The sequence below is a fragment of the Necator americanus genome, chromosome III, assembly GCF_031761385.1.
Source record: "Necator americanus strain Aroian chromosome III, whole genome shotgun sequence".
NCBI lineage: Eukaryota > Metazoa > Nematoda > Chromadorea > Rhabditida > Ancylostomatidae > Necator > Necator americanus.
This window is the reverse complement of record NC_087373.1, coordinates 13,300,508-13,318,975: the sequence shown is the minus strand read 5'-3', so window position 1 is coordinate 13,318,975 and position 18,468 is coordinate 13,300,508. Positions and strand designations below refer to the sequence as shown.

At 40.2% G+C, this 18,468-nt stretch overlaps 1 protein-coding gene across 2 annotated transcripts; it reads left to right on the top strand.

Moving 5' to 3' along the window:
- Window positions 1–200: 200 nt before the first annotated feature.
- RB195_009454 (uncharacterized protein) lies at window positions 201–17,640 on the top strand (the record flags this gene model as incomplete). 2 transcript variants are annotated; one of them, XM_064190014.1, is made up of 14 exons in its annotated part: window positions 201–224; window positions 559–714; window positions 792–894; window positions 1,604–1,792; window positions 2,111–2,210; window positions 2,292–2,385; window positions 2,485–2,595; window positions 13,500–13,639; window positions 13,733–13,964; window positions 14,015–14,162; window positions 14,620–14,892; window positions 15,612–16,305; window positions 17,184–17,418; window positions 17,482–17,640. In XM_064190014.1, the coding sequence occupies 14 exons, from the start codon at window positions 201–203 to the stop codon at window positions 17,638–17,640; spliced, it is 2,658 nt and encodes an 885-aa protein (XP_064047597.1). The 2 variants fall into 2 exon arrangements, with proteins under 2 accessions (XP_064047597.1, XP_013306035.2); XM_013450581.2 differs by lacking the exons at window positions 201–224; window positions 559–714 and having other exon boundaries at window positions 823–831; window positions 879–894.
- Window positions 17,641–18,468: the final 828 nt, after the last annotated feature.

The following is an 18,468-nucleotide window of genomic DNA, read 5'->3' as shown; positions in this document are numbered from 1 at the left end:
AAGCGTGGTTTGGATTTGTCAGCAAGCTCTGTTCTAGCTTTGCCAATCTGCATTTGAAAATTTTTAAAATTTTTCTAAAGTAAATTTTTTTCTAAACATCCAACATAGTATTCGGTTTCATTTCAATTATGTCGCTTGCACCGATTTAGCAGACTAAACACTGATCTTTCTTCTGTACTTTTGACAGTGTCAGCTGATAAATGGTCAGCCCGTCACTTATCGTGGTGAGAGAAAGTATTCTGTAGAAGTGCTACAGTCTCAGACTTTCTTTGAAAGTTCTAGTCTTCTATTCAAAGTATTATTTGTCTCTTTGAGCTTTTAGTCATTTATCGGAGTTATTAAATCAATTACAACTGGGCTTTTCAGAGTTGTCTATCTTTCTTTGCTGGTGTTCTTCAACTTTTTTGTTTACTCCCGTTCTATTTTCTTCTTCACATACTTTTTTCTGTTCTAGTCGATAAACACACGACTATTCTGACGAATACAACACTCCTTTGTGTATCGATTCGGTTGTTGTAATAATTGCAGCTATTTTTTCTTAAAATCTCGCTGTTTTAGGTTCTGCACCAAGAAAAAAGAAAGCTTGTTATTCAACTTGCTTATGCTTTTCTAACTGTCGGTAGTTTCGTGATGATCTACCGTGGATCGGTGGTATTGCCGTTCGTTTCCGTTGTCTTCTTTGTCAATCCCAAGTTTCTTCTTAACAAAATCGCGGTAAAGTTATCGAAATTTATTTCATTTTCTCTGTTCACTCTGTTAGATATCTTTTATGTTAAGAATTCGCGATGAAGGAGATGCTCGGCGGTTGTTGTGTGTGTGCCGATGAAAATGGTTGGACCGACAATCCGCTTATTTACTGCGATGGTCCTGGGTGTGAGGTGGCAGTTCATCAGGGTGATTAGTTTTTTTTTATTATTTTAATCCGTGAAATTGTTCTCAAAATCATGTTTAATTCACGGTAATTGTTGTATTCATTGTTGGTTTTCTTTCTTTTTTTAAAAGTGATTCTCGAGGAGTTTTATAAATACAATACTTTTGGAGGATCTGCTAATGAGTGCGATTTTACAAGTTGCAACACCATAACATAACCCGTACAGTGTCAATAGCTGTGACACGTTCTGTTTTGTGTACACATTTTTGTAAACTTCTACGAAGATGATCATATTAGAAATAAAAGGATTGTACGACATCAAGTTCCGTGCTCTTACCAACTCGTCATCGCAGTTAAAAGTTTTTTTCGCTGACTTAGAGAATTAGGACACATTTTCACGAGCAAGTGGGTTAGTTTGTGCGCAGTTACGGTATGTTGCCGTATTTCCTGCATGAATTTCGTCCGAAACATTAGCGTCAGTACTACGATTAGAGCTGGTTTTTTAAAGTGGTACATGGAAGAGTAGTTAAGGTGTAAACGTAGTATTGAGTCACTGCAACGAAATTAAAGGAAGAGAAAAACTTTCGTCGATGGTGGTTTGTATTCTCGGCTTTTGTCCCGCTTGTTTATCATAGGTGCATGTCCATAAGGACAGTGCCATATTTCAAACTAATTTCACTAGTTTGTCATATCTCAGTCCTGAAGTGCTAGTTGTATTTTTGCGATATTTAGGATGTTACGGTATCCAAGAAGTGCCAGAGGGAGAATGGCTGTGTGCGAAATGCCACGTGGCTGCCAACAGCTACACTAATGGTGAAGTGAAACGCAATGGACCATTGTCAAATGGTGTGGGCCATATCGAAGCCCGTTGTGAACTGTGTCCATTTGGTTACGGTGCTCTGAAACGAACCGAACAGAAGGGTAAGAATTTTGGCGGTTCTCTCCTATAATTGTGATCAAGCGGATGTGTTTGAAGATTCGATCCATGGGGAGTTTGTCAACGGTTTTGTAACAGCCCTTTAAAGCGGTTTTTTGAGTGTCAAAGAGTGTGTTAAGCAGCGCTTGAAAGTTATATATATATATATATATATATATATATATATATATATATATATATATATATATATATATATATATATATATATCACTTGCTATTTATTTTGTTTCAGAAAATACTTTTTCTACTTTTATACACATTTACGGCAATCCTCGACCCGACATCATACGCTCTTATTTAAGGTTGGGCACATGTGATTTGTGCGCTTTATATTCCTGAAGTACGATTCGGCGATGTACATAGTATGGATCCTGTCATTCTATCCGATGTCCCCATGGAACGGTATGCTGCGTTATTTTGTGCAGTTTTTTTTTTCGGTGAGATTCGTGACTAGTCACGTGTATGTCGGAATATTTCATTCAGCTTCGAAAAACTCTGCTACATCTGCGCAAACGCCGGTGACTCGCGGGCTGCCCAGATGGGGGCGTGTATGTCGTGCAATAAGTCTGGCTGTAAGGTAAATGTCGTGGCAGTTCTGCTGTTCTGAGCAGAAATAATTGCATCATACTTCTGACATGCACCAGGGTTACTGTAATTTGGTTTTTCTGTGTTGCAGAGAGGGTTTCACGTGACATGCGCGCAGCAACGTGGATTGCTGTGCGAAGAAGGTGGAGGGAGCAAGAATGTGAAATATTGTGGTTACTGCGAGCATCACCTTAGGAAGGCGGTGAGTTTTTTTTAGTGTTGGTTTTTCATATTCACTTTTTCACATTCTTCTTTGGTGTTTATTACATTGCAATGCGTCTCGCTTTCGTTTATCGCCAAATCATTGTATCAACTAATGTTCGTTGCTCCTTTCACATCAAGTACTCTCATACTTTTTTCTTTTGAACAGGCTTTTTTTCCTGCTATAGCTCTGCAGTTTTTGTAAGCGTTTGTGCTGTAAGAACCGAAATACAACAAAGCTGTTGCAAGACTGTTGCCGACTAGTAGTTTCTGTATCACTTCCCTTTTTACTTCGTTCCACGAAAGTAACTGAATTATTACGAATTGGTTTTGTTCGAGTAAGAGTGCCTTCAAATATACCGGACATCGCAGCAGGTTAAATTTTGTTTCTGAAATTCATTCGTGTCATCTTTATTTTATGCTCTGTTTTTGAGTTCAAAATGCACCTTCGCTATACATATGTGCACTGCACTTAGTGTAGAAGTTTTCAGTCTCGTGGTAAGAAAAACAAGAATCACTGGCAAACGCAATTTTGCGACCGGTTGGGTGCCACGTCAGTGCGATAACAATGCACCAAATGCATCTGTCGTAGAGCATTGTTTTGACGAATCTGTCTGCAGAAAAAAAGTGTGTCTCTGCTACCTCGGTATTGACATCAACTGTTGTGCTTTTGGTCCTAGAAACACCGAGGGAGAGAGACTGTAGAATGGTAATTACACATGTACATGTATATCAGACGTATACGCAGCCAATGTTAGCATTTAGGCGCCTTATTCTAGAATCTTCACTAGCAAGCTATAATTAAATAACTTGATGCTGGTGGCACTGTTTCATAACAATCGTGTTCATAATCATTTCAATAAGACTCCTATTCATAGATGCGATAGTCGGAGTCGGTGCTCTGACCCCCTTCACTTTTGGACGGCTATCGAAAGGACCCCCTTCACTTGAGTTGCTCCCCATGAGCTGAACCCCCTTCACCTGAGGAGGGTCCGGCTTCTCTCTATCGCACCTATGCTCCTATTTGTTGGATTCATAAGTAATTTAAAGCTTTTTTTTCGTGACCGTGCCTTTCTCACACATCGTCCACTACACGAAAATGAAAGATAGCTCTAGCGCTAGTGCTATTATTACTTTATTTCCTCAACCCTTCATTTTAAACCTTCCTCACCTCTTCATTCTAGAGTGAGAGGAGTAAAGAAATTCGAAGCGCTCAATCTTTCCGAAGAGTCCGACCCATTCTTTTTGGATGGATTCTTTCTTTTTCTGCTCAGTGCTAAACTCCAACTTTGTAGGAAATTATGGAATTGGTTTGTAGGAGATTATGGAATTGGCAATTTTCGGATCGTTAGCTTCTTCAATTGTTCCTTTCAAATAATGATTTGTCGCTATTTAGCGCACTTGTCGAGGCACTTGATGTATAAGGGGAAATATTAAAATATGAAGATCGTGATTAGATTCTTTTTCAATTTTATTCATAGCTTCTATTCATTGAAAGAATTTAGTGATCAATTTGTGAAAGGAATAGGCGCGTTACACCGTCACTGTCGAACATAAATTTCCCCTCTCATTTTATGTCTTTAACAGCGATACCAACTTACAATACGCGGATTAAGAGTGACTCGTGGTAATGGTACCAATGCTAACATTGCGGTTTTTGCTGCATTATTTCTCATCTGAAACGCAGTGTTTCAATTTACGCATCCAGGTGTTTGCATGACCTCCAACTACTTTTTTCAAAGCAGAATCTATGAATTTTTGTCTCGTTATTGTTGTTTATCTTTCCGGTGTTGCAGAAGTGTAATTAATGGCTGCCTTTTTATGTTTGTCACTTTCAAATTTAGAAATGGGCGTTCTCGAAATTGGCAGAGTTTTGATCTCTTTCGAACATCGTTTATTTTATTTTGAACATTCTGATAGAGTTATTTCTACATTTCCTGGTTTCTTCAAATATTTTGCGCAACCCTATCCTCACGATGATTGTCGTCAATGTAATCAATTCAGCTTTTAATATTGAAATAGCCGTAGCCTATAAATTCATAATCTTCCACCTGTGGTACTTTCCATAAATGTGGTAGAATGGACCTGGACTTTTCAAGAATGAAGCAGGTCATCCACTACTTTGAGAGTTTCTTTATGAGGAGAATTGGTGGACATATGGGGGACGTTTGCCGGGCTCTTGAAGCTCCTTTCGATTCAGTCACATACAATGTTATAGAGGGTTGCCCGCGAGGAGTCATCTGGCGCTTAGCTTGCGCATATACGTTTAATTCAATATATTATAGAAGATATTCCAAATCACACAGTTTAGTTAGAGTTTAGGCCGTCTAAGTTCAGAGAGCGTGATACATGATTTGATTTTTTTTCCTTTCTCAGCTTTTTCCACGTACAGAAAACTTTTTTTCGATTAGACAGGAAAAGTTGAACTACTGTCGATTTTGATAATTTCTGCGTCGCATTTCAAGCGCATTTCTTTAGCCTGATATTGTATGGAACAAGTATAATTTTGATACCATTAGCTGGGAAATTTCGTGTCGCTGCTTTCCATAAAAAGTTGTTTTTGTGATAAGAACTATCCAAATTTCATACCAAACTTCACACTCGAAATTTTCCAGAACATTCCGTACAGTAATGAATGACTCATCCTTTTGTATCTTTACTGATATCCTTTACTGCATGCTGATTTTCACTAAGCTTTTACTCTTAGTCAACGATGTCATCTATTTCCTTTTTCAAGTTTCGTTCTTAAATGAAGTTTTATTCCCCTTTAACAGAGAAATGTCTTTCTTCTTCGTCATTTCTGTTGTTGTTTGTAACGAAGCGATCGAAATTCTTACAAATATCTTCTGCCTTTTCATTTTTGTTCCTTTTTTATTAATTTTTTTTATTTTTTTATTTTTTTTTTTTTTTTATTTATTTTTTTATTATTTTTTTATTATGTTTTCTTGTGAATGGGGTGTTTGGTGTAGGTGATTTAATGGAACTCCCAAGAGGAATGTGGCAGCTCTGAGATCGTTTCTATACCCTTCTAATTTCTTGAGAGTTCTGCTGGCATTTGATCAAAGGGAGATTTCTAACAACATACTCACTGGTCGACTTTGAACGATGTACAGTATGCAACATTTTGAAGTAAATTTTTTCATAGTTCCCTTTGATGGTGGACTACCGACCTTCTCCGGCGGCTCGAGCCGATCCCGTTTGAGCTGCCTGCTGCCGCGTGGACGTGTTGGCGGCGATGAGCGCTGGGCGCTAGCGGTTTGTTGGCTAGCGGCGAAATCGATAGCTCTACGCTGTCGGTCGTCTCCCACGTTTCTGCCTGCAACCAAACACTATCGCCGCCGCCGCTCCTGTGCTGTGCTGTCTTCATCACACGCCAGCCAGCCGCCGTCGAACCAACCAGCCGCCAGGCGGACGACCAATGTAAAGCCTCATGTGTGCGTTTCAATGAGTTGTGGTCGTGTCTGGCGTATCGATTTAGCGTCCGTGTATTACTCCCTATTTTACACCAAGCTGCCTCTTATATCATGAACGAGTCGCTTTGCTGCGTGCGAATCTACGCGGTACGCTGTCCTTTGGCATTTACATTGCTGTAGCTTCAGCATCTGCCTGTGCCACTCGCAGAATTTATTAGAACTGAAATGTAGCTACCTGCAGTCCTTAGAACTGCTAAAAGATACGGACTAGTAATCATCTAGGTGTCAAGAAAATTAACTGCGGGATATTGGAAGACGTACTACGTTCTTGTAAAGAAGGATATAAAAGTAAGATTCATGCATACACGGTGTACCCTTTATATCCTAAACAACTAGTTGTAACCTGTTGAATTGCTGCGCAAGATGACAAAGAACATTTTTGCTCTTACAGCACGAATAAATTTCTAGTGCCAAAAATTGCGATAATAAAAGTTTTCGTGAATGGAAAACCTGTGCACATCACCTTGTTTACCCCGTGGTTATATGGTTGAGCGCTAGAGAAATGCATGAAAGCTTGGTCTAATTCTAATGCTGGTTTTTGAGCACTTCCAAATTTGGCGTAATCGTCTCAAGTCATTTCTGTCTTCAGTGGATTTTAACGAAAGCTCCCTCAAACTAAAACTTGGTTATTTAAAGTCTTTCTCTCAACAATCTTTTGTTGAAATTCACACAAATTCTGTTGATTCTTTTCTGTCTTTTCTCTTCAGTAGAACACTCTGGCAATCGAAAATGAAATGAGAGAGTTAGTAGTGTCCATTTGAAGATTTTCTTCTGACGACTATTTGGAAAAAGAAATTGGAAAATGGCAAATGGGTTCATGTTTTGTTCGTGCGCTCGAAAACTTTCATTTCTCAGTTTTCAAAGTTTCTGCTCATTCATTCTTTGAGTGACTGTGTAAACGACTAAACTAATTTTGTTTTACAAATTCGATGCTTTAATGTTCTGACCTTTTTTTGTTATGATCTGAATGTTTCGTGTTCTTTTACTTTTTCTAATTTGTCTCCTGAGAATAAACAAAGTGTAATTGTTCTATCTGATTTTCACGTTCTTAAACCTCTCGGACCTTGTTTCTTTCAAGCTTATATTGGACAATGAAATTCCCTGCTAGCCTTTTGTACCATTGTGATTTTTAATTTCCTTGAGATTCTAACCTTTTTTCTAAAAGAAGTGAAACTCCTCGGGCAAAACGTACCCAACCATTTGGGTATTTTTTAAAGATGGTATCTCATTCAAGGAACTGAAAGGATTACATTTTGGGGGGAACGTTGGGTACTAAAAATAGATTTATTTCATGTAGTTTGTTTTCCTAGAAGATATGCGAAAGAGTTAGCAGTGAAACGTCTTGTGAACCTTTTCCCTTACTTCCTTCTTACTTTGGACTTTTTGTGGTAGTGTTTGTAAAAGAGTTGTGATCCAAAAGTTAAGGTCCTTTTTCGGCTTTGCAGCCGGCCACATTTGCGTTATCTGCGGAAAGCTTTGTAGTAGGTAAATTCTTCCCACGAGACGAGGTTTCCCGCAAATATAGTCGTCGAGTGCTAACTTATAGTTGTGACGATGGGATCGATAAGTTGACGCACGCCTGCGGCAAAAGCGGTGGATTGCGATAAGGGTTGAGAGGGACAACAGCAAGGATAGGTGTTGTGCATTAGAGGCCCCTGGGCGGGGTAGCTGGCCATCCGGCCGACCAGCCAGCCGTGGCTTCGAGGGCATTAAGCGGATCCCGCGCGGTTTGTTTACGTTCAGCTGATACTACTGACGCGGTTGGTTGTGTGGAGCAGGAGTGATGCTTACAGCTTTTTTTTGTTTATGTCTATACATTGCTTGTTATGAAGCGTCAATTATAGATAATATCTATTTCTTAGTATTGTACATTTTTGGAGGGCTTGTAAAGAAAGTCATAAAAGTAGGTTTCATGCATGTGATGCAATGCAAAGCTAGTACAGTCATGTTGAGTATTTCCACAGTTTCCTTATTCGCTCCATTTGTATTCATGTGGAATATTTCGTTGCAAATCTTGATTTTCCGACTTTGCGAGACCCTCATGAATGTTCTTGTGCTACTCATATAAAAGAACTAGTCAACTACCAAGCTGGAGTTGTTCAATTCTCTTCACTACTACGCATTCTCTTTATCTTTCCCAATACTTTCTTCTGGCTGTATGGATTTCTGGAGTTTTTGAAAACCAGTACTGTCATTTTATTCACGAATTTCCACCGTTATTCTAAGAGGACCGTGATGTTTTTCGAACAAAATGGGTATGAGTTCACTATTCAAGGTTCGCTACTTTTTAAATATAAATTTTCTGTATTATATTCTTGGCAAGACTTTTTTCTGTGTTATAAAACACTATGTGGTGTTTTTGTTCGCGAGGAATAGGAAAACTTAAAATAAAGTCTGCTTTCTGGGAAAATGAAGTATGTATGTTGGAATAGGGACCTAATATACCATTGACGTTTAAGTCCCTTCTTCTTGTATTTCCTTCTTTGAAGCTCCATTGGACTTAAATCGTCTCAGCGAGCATTTTCCCTGAACAAGGAACATTTCACAGGCTTTTTTGCTTTTTTGAGCGGAGGGATAGATTTCTTCAAAGAATCTTCGCGACTAGTGGCTTTTTTGCTGTCGTGATATTTGAATGAAATTGTTATTACTTCTTTTCGTTATTGTCACCAAATCACTTGAGATTGGTTTCCACAAGAGGGTTCCATAGAAAAAGGCATCCAAAAAGCAATGTGGTGAGAATTGCAGTGGACATGGACTTCCCTTACTCTCTTCGAAATCTTTCCGTTCTCCTCGAAAAATATCTGATCTCCGATACTGTTACTGGATATAAGTGGAGCTATTTTGCGGTGATGTAAATCGTAATAGTTCTACTGAAACTTATATGATCTAGCAGTAGTCGGCCCTGATCATAGATGCAATAATCGGAGCTGGTGCTTCGAACCCTTCACTTTTGGACGGTGGCGAAAGGACCTCCCTTCCTTTTAGATAGTTGGCGAAGGGATCCTCATCACTTGAGCTGCACCCCATGAGCTAGACCTCTTCAGCTGAGGAGGCTCCGGGGCCCCCTGTCACATCCATGTTCCTGATCATTCAGTTTGCTCGGAACGCGACGAGCGAATATCTGTGCAAAGTAATGGAAAAGTGAATTACCACTCGACTTCTACTTCAAGAGTGCGAAGGTTTATTCTGAGCTGTCTGCAACTTTTTTTAAAAGCTATAGTTTATACTGGAAGGCCTTGGTTTCCGTATGAGAGAAAAAGCCAGTGCTGGATGAGTTCAGCCCTGAAGTGGTTTTCTTTTTTGAAGCTGATAGTTTTTTAATCTCTAATTGTTAGGAATTTATTTGTATTGTGATGATAGTTACTGTTTTCGAAATGAATTTTTCTTAGCTGGAGATGATGATGAAAATCAACTAATATTTTTCCTTCGAATGTGTTTTGATTGTAGTGGATGAGTCATAGTGTTTTTTTCTGCTGGTGGTTGCTCGTTGAGCCTGGTCGGTTTTTTTTTCTACATACGCGAATATTTCCGAATTTCTCTCACCAATTTGTTTGATTTTCGATGTCGAACTACCCCATATCGTTTGGTTTCTTTTTCGAAGTTATTTTTTCCTTCGAATGGTGATATGAGCACATCTTGACTTGAATGACACATAGGCCTGAAGATCGAAATTAACTCCAATCTGGATCTGCTCTATAATCCAACAGCAGGCCGTTATTGACTCATGGATTATAATTACCATCGTGCTGTTGTTGTGCATGGCTGTTCTTATGAATGCTGTCTGTCTATGTACCATATATCGCATCGAGTCTTAGTCGCATCGAGTCTGATCGGGTCGAGGATTTCTTGCACTCTATCCATCACCTTTTCTTCCACGATTAGCAGCTCTCGTTTTTATTAGATTTATATTAAACTTAACTTTTAGAAAATGTTTGTAGAATAATTGACGCTAATCATAAGCAGAGGGAACACTCGCTAGGTACCTGTCAACAGAACCAAGTAACGCTCGCTCGAAAGCCGCTCAATGGTGATATGCGCTTCTACTACAAATTCTTTCGTTCTGTTTGGGGAACAAAAATTGAAATAAACCATAAAAATATCACTCTGGAAAAACGACAATTTAGAGGCTTGAATTGACCGTGTCCTCATTTCCAATTAACTACCGTATATGCAAACAATTAGCATTAGCTGTGCTAATTAAAACATTGCCGAAATTCCGAAAACATTCTGAGAGTTAAGTTTTAGTTCTCTTCTTTCCTTTTCTCTTTTTTTCACTTCCATCTTTGGATGTAGGCGAATGCGGTCACGACATGATCAGCGATATTTTTCGCCCATATATCGTGTAGTGCAACAGTAGCATGTGGGATAAATGTACAGACTTTACCCAGTTATGCTATCTTGTAATTAATTAGAGCAGAATTTAAAAACGTACCATCGTTATCTAACCAATGAACTTTACTTTATTCGTACATATCTTTATTCGCTATGCAAGTTAATGTACTTCATTGATAAGTAAGCATTTTTCACTTTATGTCTGATTCTCGTGCGTATGCTTTTTGTGAGGATGTTCTTCATAGCCTGAAAAGGTCATTTTTCGCATTTTCCTCTTCGTTCGCAGGAGCGGAAATACTCTTTAACGAAAAAATGATCTTTTTTAATCTCTTCTATGAAATTCAAGGGAATTCTGAAAATAAAAAGCGAGGACAATGGTTCAGAGAGTTACCGCTTACTGCCCATGGTAGAGCCGCGCCCCCCAGATTTCAGTAAAAACAAGATGAAACGCAGTTCTGGCTTTTGGCCATTTTGGCCATGCGAAGACTAGTAACACTTGGTGATTTTCCCACCTTAGTTCTCGACGCCATCTATGAGACTGAATGAATTAGTGAGTGTTAACACCTCTCTTCAAGGTAAACTTAGTGGTTAATGGAAAAATAAGAGCGGCTATTTGGCGATGAGCTGTAACACCTTTGTAGCACTTTCTGTTAAATAAAGCAGGGTTTCCCCGTTACCTTTCCAAATTATCACTACAGTCACTGGTTGCACATCATTCAGCGGAGAAGTTTAATACTGCTGCTATCTCTCCTGGTGCGTCTGCGTGTATTGCTTCGATTTGCGGCGATAAATCGTTTGTCGTCTCATGTGTGTGTGTGTGTGTGTCTGGGATGTGTGTATGTGTGTGGAGAGAGCGAGGGGCAACCAGCACTGCTGTGTTGGTGTGCTGGTGGTGGAGGAAACTGAATGTGACCCCCACATTTCAACGTACGTTTAGCGTCTCGGAGCACACGTACGCACATGCATGCATGCAACCATATCGTAGACCTTGCAAGATCGATTTGTTGATTGATTGGTTGGATGGCTAACTGACTGGTTGCTTGGCTAATTGTTTGCCTCGGTGGAGTGTTGAATGAACGAGTGAATGACATGACGCGGCGGCTGTTTGCGCGCGCGCTCACTCGGCTTCTATCGATTCGTTCACCGATCCATCGATTTGATTCCGGCGCATACGCAGATAGTTCAATCCCGGCGTCGCTAGTTAGTCGCCGCACTTTGTGCGCGTGTTCGTTCGAAGAGCAGCGTTTTTATGAGCGTCGTTGTTCGCCCATACTATTTGTTATCTCTTCGGATTATTGTGTTCATACCACATGGGGTGTGCTCGCGGCTGGCAAGTTGCCAGTTTTGGGGTCACGTGATTCAGGAGTTGTCAACTGTAACTCTCCTAATCTAACTATCGGGTACGATTGGCTCAACTTGCACTTGATAATTGAGCTATTTCACCTTGGAATTGTAATTCTTTAAAGTAATTTCACGGCAATTGTTTCTAGTAGATGTGTATGTGAGGTTTTTACTTCTGGACTTGTGAGCTACTTCTCTATCTCTTTCACATCGGAATCCGCATCAAAAAAAAACCTCTTTATACTTCTTAGAAGTTTTTTTCTTCTGCTAGCACTTAGAGTTGTTATCGTCGAACACATAATTCTCTGTTTTGTTCTTCACTTCCTACCACTTTGTCTGACGTTGCCCTTTACCTTTTCTTTTGTTTTTTTATTCTTAGCACCTCGTTAAAATTTGCTCAGCATATTGGTTGCGGCTGTCCAAAGATTAAAGATCGCAACGATTACCACCGTTTGGCGTGGTCCTACTTGCTAGTAGAGACCAGTTCCGAGTATCTGCGCCATTTTTCATAGATTCGTTTTTGTTTGTTGGTGTAGTTTAGAACTCCATCTGCTACACCAAGCTATCTTGTGATTTCAAAGCTCACTGTTGTGATCTTGCGAAAACTGTCTTCTAGAACTCTCAAAACTGGTGGGATTGTTATCAGATTTCACGAACATTTCGTTATGTTAGAGAATTTTCACGATTTTTTGAGATTTAGGTACGGAAATCACTACCTCTGAACGATCAACATATTAGTGGATAGCGCGAAAAACCGGTTATTTCCGAAGGCCTTTCTTTAGTCTTTCTCTGTTAAAGACCCATGTGGTTCTAGAGATGCGCAATTGTAGCATCAATTGAATCTCGACTGTCGTTCTAACTTGACACTGGAAACGTTTGAAAGTGCATTTTATAATTTGACTGTTGGCTGTAAACCATCTATTGTCATCAGATTTTAGAGACTTTCTTCTTGCTCTACTTCACAATCCTTTTGTGAAGTATTGAATTGATGGATAATTTTTTTTTTGAAAAAAATTTTTTCAGTTGAAATTTTGTTTGTGCAGTTGTTCAATCTGTAGCAATTAACTTATTGTTTCTGGGTAAGTATAAATAATGAAGTGTAGTAACGGTACCCAGGGCTGGGTAATGTTAGTTGAAATGCAGTAAATCCACAGTAGAAGTTGCATTTTGAAAAAGAAGTTTTTGTTGGAAAGTTTTGTCGTCTTCAGTATTTCTTGGAGGTTTCAATACATGATGATTCACATAAACACCAACAAAATTCGGCTGCTCTTAAGCTTGTGCTGAAGCCACAAAGATTTGAGTATTGAACACATTCTTTGTCAAGTTTTCGGCAACGTCGGAGAAGACTTTTGTCAAAGGTGTTGAAGAATTTTTGTAAATTTTCTGACTTGACGTTTTTGAATTCGTTTTTCTTCTTATCAAGAATTGTTTAGGCTTCTTTCTCTATATTGTCTGTCATAATAAACCTCCCTTTTCTACGTATCCCAAGATTCTATATGTTCCTTTTCTGGTTGTCCTACATGTCGTAGACACCAATGAATTATGTCAGTTTATCAGTACGCTTAGAAACTCCGGTTATCTGATTATGTGATTAAACATTGCGAAAATCGATATTACGGTGACTGTTCTTGTTGACATTCTTCTTTCGGAGCTCATCTATCTACAGTACTTTTAATTTTTGCTTGATTTCACTGCAGATTTCATGTTTCGTTGTATGCGGTTAGGTTTACGAGAGCGTTGTTGAATTCGTTCTTTCTAGGCTGCTGATCCTGCGATAAAGGTGATCCCACCGTGCCGGATTAGGGCACACCCGTCATCTTCACAAAGTTCAGTGCCATACGAACCAACGCCGCCAAACAGCAACAATAGCGGTCATATGCTCGTCGACCCAATTCCAAGGTTAGAAAATCGTGACCGGTCGGTGTGACCTTAGTTTCTGATTTGTTTACTTTCTTGATCTAGCGCTCTTTTTTTCTGTATCGATTTTTTTAGGCCTGAACAAGTCGGGTCAGTGATCGGCCTCACACAGTCCACCGAAGACTCCCATCTGATCAATAACTTCTCTCCCCCACTGACAACGTCGAGCAGATCTTCTGTTGCGTTGGACGCGACTCCGCCATTGTCAAGTGGTGGAAACGCTGTCCTGGTTGTAAAGCAGGAACATGTCCTGAATGGACCACCAACGAACAACTTCAACGCATTAGTTAATGCTGCTGTCGTTCAGGTGCGTAGCTGCAAAATTTTCTCAATATTCGGCTTGACTCATATGTTTAGGCTGCCGAATTGACGAACCACAACCGGTTAGGGATGACATCGGCCTATATGCCGGATGCAAACGGTCATCATGACGAAAAGCTGCTCGTCGATCCTGTAGCTCTATCTTCTGGCGCTCTTACATCTTCTGTTGCCAAAGTTGTTGCGGGTGAGTGCATTTTTTAAAATAATCCTTACAAACATTCAAGCATTTACTTATGTTAACTATGTGAAGTTTGCCTTTTATTTTGTTTCTTGATTGACCTCTATTTCGTCTGTCAATTAAACGACTTGCATCAGGTTCCTAAGGCTGAGCCGAATTTTGTTCTCTCATAGTTACTGCTATTTACAAGTATTTTTGTCTGTTAAGTTCCATTTTTGAGACTTTTTTCTTTATCTCTAATTGTAAACTTGATTTTTGTGCAGTTCATAGTTATCAAGTCGTAATCATTAGTTTTTTTACATAGTAATTACTCCTAATTTCCTCTGCTAACTAGTGCATCTAAACGCTCTTCTGAGAATTTACAGCGTTAATAGCTGTAACTTGCACAATCAGCGCTGTCTGTGGCTTGATGCAATTTGAAAGATGTAGTGGTTTTTGTAGACTGCTAAATAAATTATTCTAGTGAAACGAAGCCGAGACGCAAAGACCGAGATTGCCGACAAGGCGAAACGCCCTCGCACAAACCATCGAACGAAAAGCGAAAAGGCGTTACGTGATCTGGTGGGCCCAATTGTCTCCGAGACTGTATCGGACTTCCATCGGGAAAGGATTGCTGATAGGACGGTACCGAGCGCCGCCGTCACTGCTGTCGATCGACGTATGGTGACCACAAACGCCACCACACCGTCGACGTCACATGACGCTCCGCCCGTCCAGCAAGCGCCAATTGTAAACGGTGAGTCAACTTTCTTTGACTTTTGGTACAGTTACCGGGGCAACGTCATGTAATACTGATTGTTATTTCTCCTTTCCTTCACCCCAAGAAAGGTTGAATCCAGAAGTTTACACTTTCTTTCTTGTGATACTGTGGAACTCCTAATCTCGACCATTTAGTTTCTTGATTTTCTGTGCACTTCCGAAGTTGGTTATAATAAACAAACAGCGGTGCATACTTGGCCCATATTTCTTAAATATGATTCAGGTGTTTTATTTTTGATGTGGGCAGTCATTGTTCTGCCGCTGCATTTCTGTTATTGCGATGCAGTTACATACTTCTTTCAAGGTTTCCTGTAGTTTCGTATTTCTAAGAATCCCGCTCTTTTTGATAGTGGAGTTCTAAAAAATCTGAGATAAGCAGCTACAATCTGTGAAGGGTCCTTCATAATTACGTAATTTGTAATGCGTATGGGTTTTCACATGAAGTAGCAAGATTAATTAAAATTAGCCTATTGTATAATTTTTGTATCGAGGGAGATACGAAAAGAAGGCGCATTGTTGTCTTAAACGGGACTATAATTAAGGAAAACCATCCTTCAAACGGTCCTGTACTATCCTGTGTTCAATCCATAAGTTGTGAATTTTGTGACTCCATAGTATAAACCACTAGATGGAAGAATGAATTTTTATTGCACCTGCGAGTTTGCTGAATTCTCTAGTACATTTCCGAATTTTCAGCGCAACCATCCAATCCGAACGTGATCGGGACGAGTCCGCTGGCCCTACGACCTCAGGGAAGCAGCAGTGGCGGCGGTCCGTCCAACTCCACTCTGCCGTCTTCAATGGAACAGTTGCTAGAGCGGCAGTGGGAACAAGGATCGCAGTTCTTAATCTCGCAAGCCCAATTCGATGTGGCGCAACTGTTGACGTGCTTACATCAATTAAAGTCGGAAAACATCCGGTTGGAAGAACAATTAGTGCAGTTGAATCGTCGCCGCGAACATCTGCTCTCGTTGACATCACGGTTGTCAGTGCCGCTTGGTGCTCCCCCTCAGCAACAACAACAGCTACAGCAACAACAACAGCAACAACAAGTCCCTTCATCACTGAACCATCCACCTCAACCGACTGCAACAGCTGTAGTACCTCAACCACAACCACCGCCGCCAACTGCAAGCTTAGTTAGCCCGCATCATTCACCCATAGTGCCTGCCAGTTCGTCTGTTCCGGTTGCTGCTGTTGGTGTCGCACCACATTCTGGACCCGGAGGATCGGGAGTTGAGGACTCGTTGACTCAACTGAGATCGTTGGCGAGTGGAACCCCACGACCTAATGTGAGACCACCTAGCCAAGCATCGTCGGTGCCGTCCACGTCCTCGTTCACCTCGTCTCAGCCGAGTGGAGCAGGATTTGTGCCACATGTTCAAAGCAGGTAGGATTCAGTTTTAGTTTTGCTTTCTTTTCTTTTCTTTTTTTGCTACGATTTGTTCTATATGCGCTTACTGTATTTGAAGCCAACTTTCTCCTAAGTGACTTGCATTTCAATAAGATTTTCTAGTGATGCTCCTTATTTACGATGAGATAGCTTCCATCGTAATGTTCCAATATTAGACATGAAGGACAGAAGAGTTCTGAGAGTGAAAGAGTGCAGACTACGTGTTTGAGAGAAAACGATCAAATAAGAGAACAGAACCACTATTTGAATAGATGCTAGCGAATCTGTGGATATAGTTAAGAAATGTTGCATTACCTTGCATTCTTTTCGGTTTACCTTTATGGTGTATCCTTACGACTGCTAAGATGGAAAATCCACATCGGACTTTTTTAAAAATAAATAAACGAATTCAGTGTACTTCGCGAAAAGATTCCCATGTCTCGTTAGAGTTTTATTTTTTTTTTCATTTGCAGACCATTTTCTTTCATCTTTGGCATCATTCAAAGTTTTATTAGAATTGTAATTCTTCCACTGCTTCTGTCCCAAAGTCTTGTTTATCTGCTTTCAACGCGAAAAAAAAAAAAAAAAAAACAGAATAAAGGAACAAAAAGTCGTCAGTGCTTCAAAATTTGCAAATTCCTTAGCTGTTGAGAGTTGTGTTATGTAAGAGGAAGATAGAGGATCTTATTTGATGGCCGTTTGTGCTGTTTTACTATTCAAAAACTTTACTATGAAATCATCAATGACTTCATCGTTCCCAAATCAGTAAGTAGACTACATGTTGTTATGTTATTGCACTGGAAATAAATCAACAATTTCACCCTTTTTCTCTTTTCCTATCTTGTATTCTGAACTATATTTCATTTTGTTTTTAGAACGTCCGCCAATGTCACATCAGCGCCACCGCCTTCTATAGCGACGGCTACGTTAACTACGCCACCGTCGACATCACAGCCTGCGGTGTTACCGCCGACCACATCGGCTGCGGTGGTGTCTGCAGAGCTGGCGGCAAACATCAGCCCAGAGCGGTTGGCTGCCTTAAATCCGCTGATAAATGGTGGATTTCTAAGCAGAGGCGCAAATCAAATGCTGGGCACAGGGAATGCGATGGTGAGCAGGTTTTGTTGTGTTCTGGGGCGACGTGCTCTTCTAAATCAATGTGTTCTGTTTTAGGATCCGCTGATCACACAATTTCTTCTGAGCCAAGCGCAACACAGTCAGCAACAGTACCTCGCTGGGAATTCGACTGCAAATCTGTTGGCACGTTTCATGATGCCACCGATAAGCGGCACGAACACCTCGGTTCAAGGCGCCGGTGGCATCGGAAAATGACGCGGTTGCGTGCACGGCGTCGTGTCGAAGAAAGTCCTGCCGGCGTCCAGCGTTTGTCGTTTTTTGATGGATTGTTCTATTCAAACATGTTTGTTCATCGCGCGCGGATGCTTCAATCGAATCTCTGCGGATCATCTGTCTGTCCGTCTGTGTGTCCGCCTTGTTATGAAGCATCTCGTACTTACCTCATTATGAGTTATATTATCAGTTCGTAATACGTTAATTGATTATTATTATTGTATTTCAAGCTACATATATATATACCTTGAGGGCACAGCTCACAACGAATATGCTATTCTAGGCCTCCCAACACGTCAACTTTAGATCCTAAAGGTGAAATCAAAATTTTTATTTCAGAACATCGTGTTTTGAGTTAAGGAAATAATTGTTTAAGACGTAGGCTGCGGAAAAAGTTGCTGAACTCTTGATTATTTTGTGGCTTTTTTTTTTTTGAACGTAAGAATAAGATCTACAACAGTAATGCCACTTTTTGAACATGTTTCCCGAAAACCTAGAAAAATCTGTAAGCGAAGGTTTAGTATCTTTGGATTAGTGGAAATACAACCCGGATGAACGTAGGATGTGCATAAATATGGTCTTCGAACACGAATTTCTGTTCATTTATGAGCCGAATTTAATGACTGAGCTCCAAGTTTCCTTACTATTAAAGCAAACAACATTGTGAGGTTTGTGAATACGACATATTGCAGCTAAGAGTAAATTTTGGCAACAGGTCACTCTTATAAGAAAGAAAAATTAAAAGAGCTGAGAAAAAGAATTCATTTTTATTGTGTGCTGTGCCTCAGAGCCACTTCACGGATTTGCCAA